At 46.5% G+C, this 14,720-nt stretch overlaps 1 protein-coding gene across 1 annotated transcript; it reads left to right on the top strand.

Annotated features, from left to right (window-relative positions):
• The first annotated feature begins 5,166 nt into the window (after positions 1-5,166).
• On the top strand, positions 5,167-14,437 carry LOC117050946 (taste receptor type 1 member 3-like). Its single transcript, XM_033156914.1, has 6 exons — positions 5,167-5,357; positions 7,194-7,497; positions 8,766-9,536; positions 11,036-11,251; positions 12,388-12,508; positions 13,509-14,437. Exons 1-6 carry the CDS (start codon positions 5,167-5,169, stop codon positions 14,435-14,437), a joined length of 2,532 nt encoding a protein of 843 aa, XP_033012805.1.
• Positions 14,438-14,720: the final 283 nt, after the last annotated feature.

The following is a 14,720-nucleotide window of genomic DNA, read 5'->3' on the forward strand; positions in this document are numbered from 1 at the left end:
ATGGGCACGGCAAACCTAGGTGCATTAATTTCAATGGGTCTACTCTGAGTAGGACATTATTGGAGGTTGTTTTTTTTTTAAACTGCAAGGACAAGCATTCCTGCATCCACTGCTCTGTGCTGAGAAGGTCTCCCTGCACGCAGCTTACATTCGTCAAATCTAGTGTAATATGTTTATTTGGACATATGGGCTAATTGATTTATAAATTTAAACTGGGATTGATGGAATAGTCTTACTGTTAATGTCTGCTGGTAGTGTTTTTTTACCTCTTTCTGTTACATTTGCAAATAAAAAACGTATTTTAAAAAAGAAGTTGTCTTGATACCTAATCAGGGCTGTGCCAAGTAGCTACACACACCATCATTGCACATGCTGCCTTGACACAGTTAGCTACACTAGTTAGTGAGCTCTGGTCCACAAGTATTACATTTACCTGTATGGATATTCTATCTAAAACTATTTGCTGACGAAGATTCATCTTCGAAACAGTTGATTCAATCCGGATATACTGTCTTGGACATCTTCCATTGAAAGGCGTCGTGGTGTTCCCCGCCAGCAGTTGAGGAGTTGTAAATTTTGGATGACATTCTACTGCTATAATAACACAGCTACTATATTCATTAGCCACGTGTTGCAGCTGTATTTGAGCAGATTGACACCACCCCCTGGCATCTGCTCATTTGGGATGGAAGTCTTTGCATCTACAGTTGTATGTGTGAAATAGCTGTGCATCTGGCGGCTCAGCTCATACGTCACACAAGGCTACTAAAGGGTGAGACTAGTCAACAGGTGTGACATTGGAGGTGTGGCAACTCAGTGCCCCCCCCCCATTATGCATTGGGACACACGCATGGGAACCTCTGCATAGGGGTGCAGAAGGGGAAAGCTGGGAAATATTGGAAAAGGAACAGCAGGAAGAAGAAAAAGCACCAGGGGAGAGACAGCTGACAGACTCAGTGTCCTTGGAAAGCATTCCTGATCCCCCCCTCCCAGGACCAGGCGTGCATTGTAGGTAGTAGAACAGAGAGCTCAGAGGCAGGAAGCTCAGATTAGCCGACGCAAGGGTGACGCAGATTAGGGACGACGTGGGGGGGGGATGACTTGACTTGGAGCAACGCCATCGTTGCATAGAGACTACATCCCTTTGTCTCACTCTGTGAATACTGAATAAATTATGTGGTAAGGACTTTTCGTGTTATCTGCTTGGGGGGGGGGGCGGGCTGCCACCGGGGGGAGGGATAGTAATCCCTAAGCCTTGACAATCAGTGATGTTCATTTGGGCCAGCCATCCTCTCTTGTGCCAGACCTATCATGCAATATTGTTGGAAACATAAAACAGGATATCTCTATACACACACTATCTTGGGTGCTTTGAGTGAGCCAGTGGAGTAGCAGTTTGAGTGGGAGATCAGGGTTCAAATCTCCATTTGGCCAGCTAGCGCTAGTCGCTGTCTCTAAGGCTAACCTACCTCACATGGCTGTTGTGAGAACAAAGTGGAAGGCAGGGAGAGCCTTGGAGGATAGGCAGGATTACATATGTAGTAACTAAAACACATTTTAATAAAATCAGGGAGATGAAATGTTGAAAGAAGATATGGAAAATAGCAATTATATTTTAAAATATGTATTTTTGGGAGGAAGAATCCTAGACATCCTACCCATTATGTTGCCCACATTTGCCACAAACCAGTTGAAACCAGATACGACGTTTACGGCTTAAAGGCAGCACAAGGGGGTTATTTTCTCACAGAGATTTGAATGCACTGGTTGAATCTCTTTGCAAAGAACATGAAAATGAGATGGGATGGTGAAAATGAGATGGGATGATGCGAGAAAAGCCTCAGGACACCCCCCATGCAAATAGTTTTGTTTCTAAGTTAAAGCCAATTCAATGGATATGCAAAAAAAAGAGATCAGGAAAGGGGACCAGCGATATCACTGCAAATGACAAATGTCACAACAAATTACAGAGTGTTAAGACCATTGAGGACCAAGTAAAACACCCCACAGTAGAAGCAAACAACAAGTTTTAATAAGGTAGTTTTAAAAGAACAAAATACCAAACCTATTACCTCCAGGCTGGGGTTGGGGGGGCTTGCTTGTTTTATACGGATGTTATTATTTTATTATTATATTTATTACCTGTCCTTACCAGCAGATCCCAGGGTGGGTTACAACTATTTAAAACGCAGAATTGGAAACGGTTAAAACAGATTTCAGGACTCAGGAATAGGATGTGTCCTGAAAGCACAACATCTCAGGTGTCGAGGCCAGAGTAAAAATATCACTGATGCATTAGTGGTATTTTATACTGAACTGTCCACACATATTTCCACTTTATTAGTTGCTCTGCGATGCTTCCCCAATGCTACCATATTACGGCCATCTGGAGGGGCAACTCTTGTGCCATAGTGCAACTTGCATGAAGTGAGTCCTGATATACACATTTGGCCTTATGCTTCTGCCTAATCCATGCATTACTGCTATTTTCCCCAATACAATTAATTTTAATGTTATTTTGGCTTATAAAATACGCATTTTTAAACATACTTTTTCATACACAATGTGCACACATTTGTGTGCACTTTATTTCGTTGGAAAACTGTATAACAAAATTCAGAGAAGTGCAAAACTGTGTAACAAAATTCAGAGAAGTGCAAATTTTGACAGACAGCTGTGTTTCGGCTCGTACACCATTTCAAAAAGTGTGAAAGAAGTAGATGGGCATCAAAACGCAAAAGCAACTTTCTCTTCCCCCTCCCAAGCCCCTACCCACCAACACCCATCCACTGCACAGCTTACTGGGACTGGGCATGTACAGGATTAACCGACCCCAGGTTACCAACAGTTCAGCATTGTAGCATTCGTGCTTGCGTCTTTGCATGGTGAGGGCAGATAATATTGTTTCGCTAGCTGGATTTGGCCCATGGGCTGCCAGATGGCCAACCACTGTTTCCAGAACATCATGCAAATGATTCATTTTGCTTATGATTTGATTTAATGGCCTCCACCTGCCCTTTCACAGGGCAGAGTCGCCCAGGTACCATTTGTCATAGTGTTCCACCAGCTACTATTCAAATGTAACATATTCCCAGACTTTAAAGCCTTTGCCTAGTGGGCATCGCCTCAAAGATCCCCACCCTAGTCAAGCAGGCAAACAGGATCCAACACAAATGGCCAGAGACAGAAGGGCGGAATGCAGCTTCATGGGCTGAAAGAGAGAGCGACCACAGGTATGGATATGAAGCAGAGCAAATATAGGAAGGTAAGTCCATTACTCCTTTCTCATGAACTGACTCCATAGGCAAATAGCTAAGGGCTGTCACGTGGAAGATGGAAGCACACTTGATCTCTCCTGCTCTGGAGGACCCAAATCAATGGCTGCGAGTTACAAGAAAGGAGATTCCGACTAAACACCAGGAGCAACTTTCTGACAGTATGAGCTGTTTTGACAATGGAACAGACTCCCATGAGAGGTGGTTTGTAAGCAGAGGTTGGGTGGCCACCTGTCATGTATGATCTAGTTGAGATTCCTGCATTGCAGGGGGTTGCACTGGGTGACCCCCCAGGGTCCTTTCCAACTCTGCGGTTCTACAAAAAGAACTACAACAAAACATTTTCTTAATATGAAGTGCATTAACCCCCTGTTTTGCAAGGAAAGCTTGTTTGCTTTATCGCGTTTATTAGTATTAAATCGCTCCATCGTCTCTGCTGTGACAGGCCAGTCCCATCAGGCTTCCTGTCCCTCTACAGTCACCTGGGGAGCAAGCCATTCCACCAGGCTGCCTCAGTGGGAGAGTCAGGAAGCAGAAGGCTCATTCCACCAAGCACCTCCAGCCCCTGAACTGTGCAGACTGACCATTATAAGAACAATGGCCCAAGTTTGATTCCCCCTCTTCCTTCCATGTCCTTCCCCCCCCCTTGTGCCGTTTTGTTGTTGTTGTTGTTGTTGTTTTTAAGATTGTAAGTCTGCAGGCAGGGACGGTCTTGTTTTCATTGATTGTATGTAAGTCACTCTTAGCAGGGCAAAAATGTTCTGAATAACAACAATAGTTACCCACCATTCACCCAAAGGTCCTACAAATTTAAAACAGAACATTGAACACAGTTTAAAACTGCTTACAATCACGGGGGGGGGGGCGGTCCTGAAAAATATACACCTCAAAGGCCAGAGTAAAAAAGCATTGAAGCTGATATAAAGCTGTGGGCCAGAACTTTAGCTCAGGAGTCTTATCATGAGCTGTGCCCGCCCTGTGGAATGCCCTCCCGTCAGATGTCAAGGAAATAACAAACAACAACTACAACAACGCAATAATTTGCGGCTTCCAACACCTATAATAACATAAAAAACTGTCAAACATTAAAAACTTCCTGATACAGGGCTGCCTTCAGATGTCTTCTAAAAGTTGTGTAGTTCTTTATCTCCTTGACACCTGATGGGAGGGCGTTCCACAGGGACGGCGCCACTATTGAGACGGCCCTCTGCCTGGTTCCCTGTAACTTTACTTCTTGCAGTGAAGGAACCACCAGATAAACAACTATCTGACTTTTAGAAGACATCTGAAGGCAGCCCTGTATAGGGAAGTTTTTAAAGCTTGATGTTTTACTGTGCTCGATGTTTTAATTTGTTGGAAGCTGCCCAGAGTGGGTGATGCAACCCAGTCAGGTGGGCAGGATTTAAATAATAAATTATTATTATTATTAATTATTATTACCTCTCCGCACCCTGCAGCCCAGCATGGACAGGTGGGCTGGATCACCTGTCAATCATCTGATGCCACCATGATATCAGAAGATTGAGAAGTGGGTGGTCCGACTCCCACCCACCTATCAAAGTTGGCCTGTGAAGGTGAAGGGAGACAGTGACCAAGCCGGACTGAACTGCCCATGTGCCACCTGATGCACAGGGAGTTCAAGCCTGCTATCCACAGGGTTCAGGTGCACACAAAAATTCATTCATGCCCAGCAGGATAAGGCGACACATCACAAATCTGCTGGTTCGTATCCTGCTTCTCTACCAGGTGGCCTCCAGACAAGACCTGCCATCTGCAATATGGGAAGAAGTAGTGCCTTGCGGGGTTGTTGTGAATCTCATATGACAAACAGCATGTAAACGCTAGGCATAAAAAAGAGATCTACCTTCCATTTCCCCATGCACAGGCTAAAATGGCTCTCAGCACACTGCTTGGGCTCCTGGTTCCCATCCTTTCCATACAACTGAACGAAGTGAAGGCCAAGTCCCTGTTGACCCAGTTTAGTGCTCCGGGGGACTTTGTCCTTGGTGGGATGTTTGCCTTTCACTCCAAAGTACAGTACCTAGGCCAGGATGTGGAGCTGAAGACCCCCAAGTGTTCCAGGTAAGTAGGACCAAAAAAAAACTCAGCAAAATGCACAGTCCACCAAGACTAGAGATGTAAATTTTCCAGGCATCTGAAGTTATGGGAAAGCACTTTCTTAAACATTTCATTCATCATTGTAAAAGGAAATACTGTATTTCAATACCAATTTCTGCAATTTTCTGACACCTCCCCCAATAATACCTGGGTTGGGGAAATCAGACCACCACCCCACCACCACCCCCACAGCTTCAGGCAGACTTTGGAAGTCTTTGTAAGAACTATACAGTTCCTGTTGCCTTTAAAAAGTAAAAAATATTTTAAAAGATTCATCTCATCCTGGATATAGTCTTTTTGCGCCACTGCCTTCGGGCAAGAGATATAGAACAATTAAATCAAGAACAAATAGATTAAAAAATAGTTTCTATCCAAGAGCTATAACCATCTTAAATGCTGTAACTAGAGAGTTGTGATGGGTATGTATGTATGTATGTATGTATGTATGTATGTATGTATGTATATGTGTAGCTGAAGTGTGTTCTGTGTTGTTTTTATGGGATGGCATCCAATTTCATTGTACTGTACAATGACAATAAAGGAATCTTATCTTATCTCATGAGGATCTCATTCTGGGCTTCCGAACAAGGCAAGGGAGCTGTCCAGCATCAGTTGGTGCTGAATGGAAGAGGAGCTGTCCAGAGGGCACCTAGGCTAGGAATGAGCCTACGGAGGTTGTTGCACCAGCAACTTCCAGGCAACAAACTGGGGTTTAAGCATTCCACCTGTCTGCTTCTATCCTTGCCCCCAATTATGACTTTTATAGCCCTGGTCCCTCCTCCCAAGTAGGACTCTGACCAGGCTGCCTCATGTGACAAAGTGAGAGCTGTGCTAAGCAGAAAGAGCTTAAGTTTGGACTCCATACCAAACTAGCAATGATTGTGTGGGGTGAGCCTAATTGGGGACATAGTGAGACTCCCAATTCTTCTGATTTTCTGGCTGAGGCATTGTCTTGTGGAGGTGATCTCAGAAGTTCCCTGGTCCCAGTTTATTCTGGGGGGCCATGCTGACATCATTTTCTGACAGTAAGGTCTTATTTTATTCCAGCTTAAGAAAGGCAATGTCCTGACACTGCATAGAGGCATGATAGCACCTCTGAGTCAGGCATGCAAAAAGCTTGTCATGTCCAGACTAAAAAGGATAGCTAACTGAGGCTGCTAATTGGAGAACCCATTAGAGCAGGGATGAAGAAACTGGACTTCCAGATACTGTTGGGCTCCAACTCCAGTCAGGCTTGTGTGATCAACTTATTCCAGCCCATCTCATCTCTGACTCAACCTTCTATTTGTTTTTGCCATTCCAATGTGCTTCAATGAAATGGTACAGTCCTTATGGTAAAGTTTGTTGCACCTCAGTAAAATTAGGAGTATGCAGAGTGTTCAGAGTGTGGCTTCTGAGTCTGATTAGAGATCAGATTTCATCTGTAGCAATCACACACGTAAGAGATATTTGTAGAGTAAGAAAATAACAAAGCTGCTTATTATAGGAAGTGCATAACTTGGATAGAGAGGTTTCTAGTTCTAAGCTAACTAATTTAGAGAAGACAAAGGCAGTCATGCATGCTCCTTTGTTCTCAGAGGATAGATCCAAAATGACGTTGAGGTCTTGAGAGAGAAGTGTAAGAGGAGGAAGTTGTAAACAGGATGCAATCGAAAGTGTCTAAATTCCTATATGCTAAACTGAGTTGCACCCAGACTCCCAACAAATTAAGCACCTTTGACCTCATCCCCAATTCTTGATGAAGCTTTGTCATTCACCATCCTTGAAATGACTAACTCTTTTTTTAACCGCCTCCCTAAGCTTTGACCTTACTGGCTACAGGCGGCACCTGAGCATGCGCTTTGCCATCGACGAAATCAACAACTCGACTTCTCTGCTCCCCGGTGTCAAGCTCGGCTATGAAATCCACAACACTTGCAACAACCCAGCTGTGGCCAACAAGCCCACAATGTCCTTCCTCTCCAAGTACCCCAACCACTATGGCGTGGAGGTGCAATGCGATTATACCAACTATAAGCCTCGAGTTGTCGCCGTTGTTGGCCCTGGAAATTCGGAGCTGAGCGTGCTGGTGGCTCGGTTCCTGAAGTTTCTTTTGATCCCAGAGGTAAGATGGGAAGCGCATTGCACTGGCTCTTATGAAGATCTCTTCCTCCCTTCAAGGAAGAGCCTCCACTGGTGTGTTTTGAGCAGGATCCAGGGCACTACATTGAGGCAGAAGGTTGAGATCCATCTGGGTGGTCAACAAGCAGAATCAATAATTATGATAAATTACCTGCCCTTCACACTAAGGTCCCAGGGCAGGTTACAGCAATTAAAACACAACACTAATATTAAAAGCACAATAAGGTGGGTCTCAAAAATATGTATCTCCATTGTCAAAAGCCAGGATAAAGAGCATTTGCCAAATGCTGTATAATGAAAGTGCTGGATACACCTCTGCCAGGGTCCATCAATGGGCCTTTTCAGTGGAATGTCAGTGGAATGCTCTCCCCAATAAGGTGCATCTAACCGGACCATTGTTTTATTTTAGGAAACAAATGAAAGTGCACCTTTTCTCACAGACTTCTGGATGTGGTTACCAGGGACTGAAATAATTCATATATAATTTGCTGCTGCTTAATATGAATTGCCTTTATACAGCTGTTTTAATCATTTAATTATCCTGTATTGCCGAGACTGGACTAAATGACCATTCCAATGATGCATTTCTGTGATTCTATGTATGTTATAGGCATTAAGTATGCCTGTCATTTTGTTCATTATGCCCCTATGCCTTGTGTCCAGTGCTAGTCCTACTCAGAACAGACCTCTTTAAATTAAGGGACAGGACTAAGCTAGGTTTACAAATTTCAGTGAGCCAACTCTGAATGTAACTTAGCTGGCTTCTACTCATAGAAGCCCCGACACACAAATCACTGTTGCTTGCTTGATTACATTTGTGTCAATTCAACAGGTGCTTGAATATCCCAATTTTCATAGTCTCCATTTAAGACGATAACAACAGCCTGCTAGATTGGGATAGTGGCCCATCTAGCCCAGAATTCTGTTCTCACAGTAGCCAACTAGATACCCGTGGGAAGCCAATCAGCAAGACCCGAGCACAAGAGCCCTCTCCCCTCCTGTGGTTTCCAGCAGCAGGTATTCAGAAGCATTACTGCCTCCAACCATGGAGGCAGAGCATAGCCACCAGGGCTAGTAACCATTGATAGCCTTTATCCTCCTCCATGAATTTATCTGCTCCTCTTTTAAAGTTGGTGGCCAAGTTGGTGGCCATCATTGCCTCCTGGGGGAGTGAGTTCCATAGTTTAACCGTACACCACGTGAATCTGCCGTGAGTCTCCCATATCCTCCATATCTTCCATGTCTCCCCAGATCAGCTACGCCAGTTCCAGCGATAAGCTAAGTGACAGGCAACTTTATCCATCGTTCTTCCGGACCGTCCCCAGCGACCGAATCCAAGCCGATGCCATGGTTCAGCTCCTGAGCAAGTTCAACTGGAACTGGGTGGCCACTTTGGTGACTGACGATGAATACGGCCGCCGGGCCCTGCAGATCTTCGTCCAGCTGGCTCTCTCTAAGGATATGTGTGTGGCCTACGAAGCCATCCTCCCGAGCGACCCGGAGGAAAGCAAGAGGAAAGCGGAGCTGTCCAAAATAGCCGACCAGCTCCAGAAGTCCAACATCAATGCCACGGTGATCTTCGCACAACCGAGCAGTGCGGAGGCGCTGCTGAGGGTGGTGCTAAGCAGGGGCATCACTGGCAAAGTGTGGATCGCCAGCGAGTGCTGGGCAACCTCGCCCAACATTGCTCTTATCCCAAACCTGACGAGCATAGGAACCATCATCGGGGTAGCGATAAGAAGCGGGGAGATGCCTGGGTTCAGAGAATATGTGCAGAATATCGTGGCAGATCCAGGTGGGGACCAGAACAGCTCTGACACCAGTGAGGGGGATGAGCAGTGCTCTGAATGCAGGTCTCTGACTCATGCCAACTTCTCCACAGACACCAATCACTCTAGGTTCTACAGCACATTCAACACCTACAAAGCGGTCTACGTCGTCGCCCATGCTCTCCACCGGCTGCTTCAGTGCAATGCCACACGCAAGTGGTGCAACATGAGCAGAGAGGTCTACCCATGGCAGGTGAGTGAGGAGAAAGCAGTAAAGGGTTACCTGCAAGGGCTGCAAGTTTTATTTGCTTTGGTCATTGTGAAAGGACTCTTCTCTCTCTCTCTCTCTCTCTCTCTCCTTCTACCTGAGTTATTGAGACCAAGCCTCAGGAACATTTAAAAAAAAAAATAGCTTGAGAGTTGTATTTTTTTCTGGGCAACCACATCAGGGTCACATGGCAATGGAGGGTGGAGCCATAAGCAAAAAGTGGGTGGGGCAACTAAATTAAATATTACCTTTGTACAGTAGGCTAGTTTTTACATATGTCCACAAACCCTTGTCCACCCACCATCCAGACAAGCATGAGTTCAAGGGCACATTCCACTTAGGCACAAACACTTAAAGAGGGCGTGGGGCCATAAGTCCTCCACCTGAACCTTCCCGAGAAGAGGAGGGCAGTATAGATTTGCAACCGTGGTTTGCAGAAGGTCGTAGTTCAGAGGCTGCAGAGGGGAGAAGATGAGAAATATTGGGAGAGGGCAAGGAGGAGGCAGAAGCACCAGGGGAAAGACAGCTGACAGACTCAGTGTCTTTAGAAAGCATTCCTGACCAACCCGCCTCTCCCAGGACCCGGCGGGCATTGAGAGTAGTAGAGCAGAGAGCTCAGAGGCAGAAAGCACAGATCAGCCGGCACAGAGATGGTGTGTAATAGGAGAGATGGAGGGGGTGGGACTTTATTTGAAGCAACACCATAATCTCTCTCTCTGTGACTATTGAATAAAAGAATTGGTAAGGAGTCTTATTGTTTATCTGCTTCTTGGCTGACACTGTGGGAGGGATCAGATTCCCCGAAGCCTCACCGAAAGCAGCCACTGTAAGGGTTTCAATCCTCCAAAATTTGGAAGGGCTGCATTTACTCCAGTCATCTCAGAAATCCCATTAGACTCCCTGCTCTCATGTAAGCACACCTGCCCATTGGTGGGATGGGGGTACAGCCAGCTTTATAAACCTGCTCCAGCCTCGCCCCTGATCTCCCATCCCTTACAGCAGCAACAGCAGCATTATATGTTTTTTAAAAAGAACTTAAATTTGTTGGTTTTTATACCACCAGTTATCTGGTCAATCGAGGGCCCCTAAGTCATAAGAGCATCGTTGCCCAGCCAAGGGTGGTAAGACCTAGCAGCCTCACCAAAGGGAGATTGCCCACACAGTTGCCTAGTATGGCTTTGCAAATCTTTCGTATTTAGAATATAAGAGTGCAAGAACAGTCTTGCTGGATCAGGCCAAAAGCCCATCTCATCCTGCATCCTGTTCTCACACTAACCAGATGCCCATGGAAAGCACCCTTAAATCATGTGTTGCATCAGCGGCGAGAAGGAAGTACAAAGGAACTTGTGCTTTTAATTTAAAAATATACAAGAGGAAATAAATAGGGGAGACGCTTCGATGTGCCTCCAACCCTCTGCTGCCACCTCCCTCACTTGGGGTATTAAATAACTACAGTTCTTCGGATTCTTCTCCTTGTTTTGCAGCTCCTGGAAGAAGTAGCTCGGGTCAACTTTACCATCAATTCTCATCTGGTTCATTTCAGCAAGTCGGGAGATCCTCCAACAGGTTACGACCTGATTTTCTGGGAAGCGACCACAACTGGAAACCACGAGTTTGTACGTTTCGGTAGCTATCATCCCCTGCAGCCTCAGCTCGACATCAGCGAATCAAAGATCCGCTGGAACACAAAGGAAGGGAAGGTTCGCACTAAGTTGTTTGTTCACTACTTACATACCTCTTGGCTTCTAAGTGAAAAACAAAACAAATCCTCCTTTCTGCAAATGGTGGTGGCAGTTTCCATGTTCTGTCCCTATTAAGTCCAAACTCTGTTTAAACAGAACTGGGTTCTCTAGGCCTACTGAAGAGATCTTCTGATCCTCCTCTAGTGCCCCTCCTCTTCATCCTTAAAGGTCCACACCCTTCTCTTCCTATGGCTCCTCACAAGTGAGCTGCCTTTCTTCCAGCAAAATTTTTCAGGCACAAGGACTACAAACCTACGAACTTTTTTTTTTTTTTTTTTTAAGAAAGAAAATAGATCATCTCAGAATGCTGACTTTTATTGCCCAGTATTCAGTCCTCAGTTTGGACCATCCACTAATAGAAGCTTTCCTTTCCCATGATGGTATCAGTGTCGTGAGCTGGCATATTCAGGAAGCTGTCAAGGCCCCAGAGCTCTCAAAAGGGTTGCAGTCTACTGGATCCAACTTCTGCTTCTTGCTGCAACTTGCAGTGGCGCTCCTCTATCTTGTCACTACCTATTTGCTTCCTCATCTACTGGCTTGCGGGGAAAGACGGACAGCTAGGGGAGGGGTTGCCAACACAGCGCTCCTGGGCACAATGACACCCTTTTGGTCTTCCTCTGGCACCTTCCTCTGGCACTCACTGCTCCCTGTAGAGGTGCTGAGGGTGGCTACCATTTTCTCCCTTGAAAAGTACATAGAGGTGGAGGAAGTTGGAAAAGTGGCAATCCTTCCCACCTCCTCTATCACCTTTATCTATGCTTCAATGCTTAGATTCACTCTACTAGATATACCTTGGGATAAACGGAGTGTGCTTGCTTTCTCTCTGTCAATTGTGTAGTAGCTGGGTGCAGGAATGATCCAGGGGAGCAAAGAAAGAAGAGATCAGAGCGGGTGGCATCCATGGCATTTCTTTAAAAAAAAAAAAAGTCCAAGTGTGTTATGGGGCCTAAAAGGTTTGGCAACCCCAGATGTAGAGGAAAGCAGTGGGGGGGGGGGCTAGCTTGTCTTGACAGGGTTTCCAAAGAGGTGGTGGGGACAGCACAGTCCACTGGAGTCGGTAAATACCTATTGTTTCTTTCTTTCATTCCCTAAAGCCCCCCATATCAAGATGTACACAGGAGTGCAAACCAGGGCAAAAGAGATGGCTGAGAGGAGAACATAATTGCTGCTTTATGTGCGAAGACTGTCCTGCAAATTACTTCCAGAACAAAAACGGTGAGCTGGAGTTTTTCCAGATGTGCCAAGGGGGCCTCCTCATTCAACAACTGTACATTGGCAGCGAAGTTTTGGACCGACACATCTTTCTTTCTTCTTTCTGCCTTGTAAATATTTTTAGCTCCTGTTCATGTTCCCCACCCCCATGTTGCGTTCTTACATTTTAAGTAAGATTGATCAGATGCATTTTTAGCCAATTAACTAAGTTTGCATGATAACGAACAATAGAAAGGATGAGGCAGAAAACTTTGTATCAGATGGTGCATGTAAGGTAAGGTGAAAAGGTAAAGGACCCCTGGACGGTTAGGTCCAGTCAAAGGCGACTATGAGGTTGCGGCGCTCATCTCGCTTTCAGGCCGAGGTAGCTGACAGCTTTCTGCGTCCTGTGGCCAGCACGACTAAACTGCTTCTGGCGCAGCAGAACACTGTGACAGAAGCCAGAGCGCACGGAAATGCTGTTTACCTTCCCGCCACAGTGGTACCTATTTATCTACTTGCACTGGCATGCTTTCGAACTGCTAGGTTGGCAGAAGCTGGGACAGAGCAACAGGAGCTCACCCTGTCCTGGGGATTCGAACTGCAAAGCTTCTGATCGGCAAGCCCAAGAGGCTCAGTGGATTAGACCACAGTGCCACCCACATCCCTTTTGGTGGTGCAGGGGAGGCTTTGTCTTATAAGAAGCATCTTTTAACCTCTCTCTCTCTCTCTTACACACACACACACACACACACACACACACACACACACACACGATGGGATGCCTCTTTTGGCACCATCCTAGAAGAGGTATTCCTTCTTCTCCTACACACAATGACTGTCATCTGAAGACTGTTTTCTTAAAAAAAAAAAAAAAAGAAGTGCTGGCATTAAAAAAGGATCTTTAAAAATCAGACTAACCAGGGAAAGGGCAAATTTTCAGCCAAACAAACTGGGCTGCATCCAACATAGTTTTACTCAGCCTCCTCCCCTTCCTGCCTAATCCACTATTCTTTTCATCCAGATCCCCATGAATGCACCCCATGCCCTAGAGAGAAATGGTCTCCTCCGCAGAGCACCACATGCTACGACAGAGTGTTTGAATACCTGGAGGTGACCGACACCCTCGCCATCATCATGGTGGCCTTGACGGCCTTGGCCATGGCCCAAATGGCCGTTGTCACTGGCATTTTGGCCAAGCACCGCGGCACCCCGGCCATGCGCTTTGTTGGTGGCTTCCCTACACTCTCCATTGTCCTCTCCTCAACCTGCTTCTGCAGCAGCTTCTACTTATTCGTCATCAAGCCCACCTCGATGGTCTGCAAGCTCCGGCAGCCCCTCTTCTTCCTCAGCTTCACCATCAGCTTGGCCACACTGCTTGGCAAGACACTCCAAAGCTCAGGGCTCGGCTGGGCCTTGAAGAGGCCTAAGCTGAGGAAGCATCTGATGGGCCTCTGCATCCTCCTCAACATAGCCATCCAGGGCCTCCTTTGCCTCGTGTGGTATTGCTGGAACCCTCCTTCCTTGGAGGAGAGCACCGAGCTGGAGAAGACCATCCTGGTGCAATGCCGGGACAGCTCCTTCCCAGGCTACAGCTTGCTCCAAGCCCATGACTTTGGCCTGGCTGCCGTCTGCTGCCTCTGCACCTTCATGGGGCACAACTCGGACCAGAGGAACGACAAGGCCGCCAAGTCCATCAGCTTTGCAATGATCCTCATCCTCATCATCTGGACACTCTTCGTGCCCACCTACGCCACCTCCCAAGGGAAGTTTGTTGCCCTGTTCCAGGTCTTTGCTGGCCTGGCCAGCATCTTTGCCATCTTCGGCTCCTACTATTACCCAGTGTGTTACATCGTGCTCTTCGCGCCCCACATGAACACAGACGCCCACTTCCGCTGCCTGCCCCAGAACCCTCCGGCAGACAGCAAGCCAGGTGCTCCAGAAACCAAGTAACGTAGGGAGGGGGAGAAGACTGCCGGCTCCCCACTGGGGCATCCGGTCAGCCACTGTGAGAATAGGATGCTGGACAAGATGGACCATTGGCCTGATCCAGCAGGGCTCTTCTCACATTCTTATGTGCCCTCTAGTGTTTCTCAAACTTGATAAAACACTGGAGGGCACCTCAAGTCTCCAGCTGTTGTTGGATTGCAACTCCCATCACCTCTGACCACTGGTCCTGCTAGCTAGAGATGATGGGGGTTGTAGTTCAACAACAGCTGAAGATCCAAGTTTGAGA

Source organism: Lacerta agilis, chromosome 8 (assembly GCF_009819535.1).
Source record: "Lacerta agilis isolate rLacAgi1 chromosome 8, rLacAgi1.pri, whole genome shotgun sequence".
NCBI classification, from domain to species: domain Eukaryota; kingdom Metazoa; phylum Chordata; class Lepidosauria; order Squamata; family Lacertidae; genus Lacerta; species Lacerta agilis.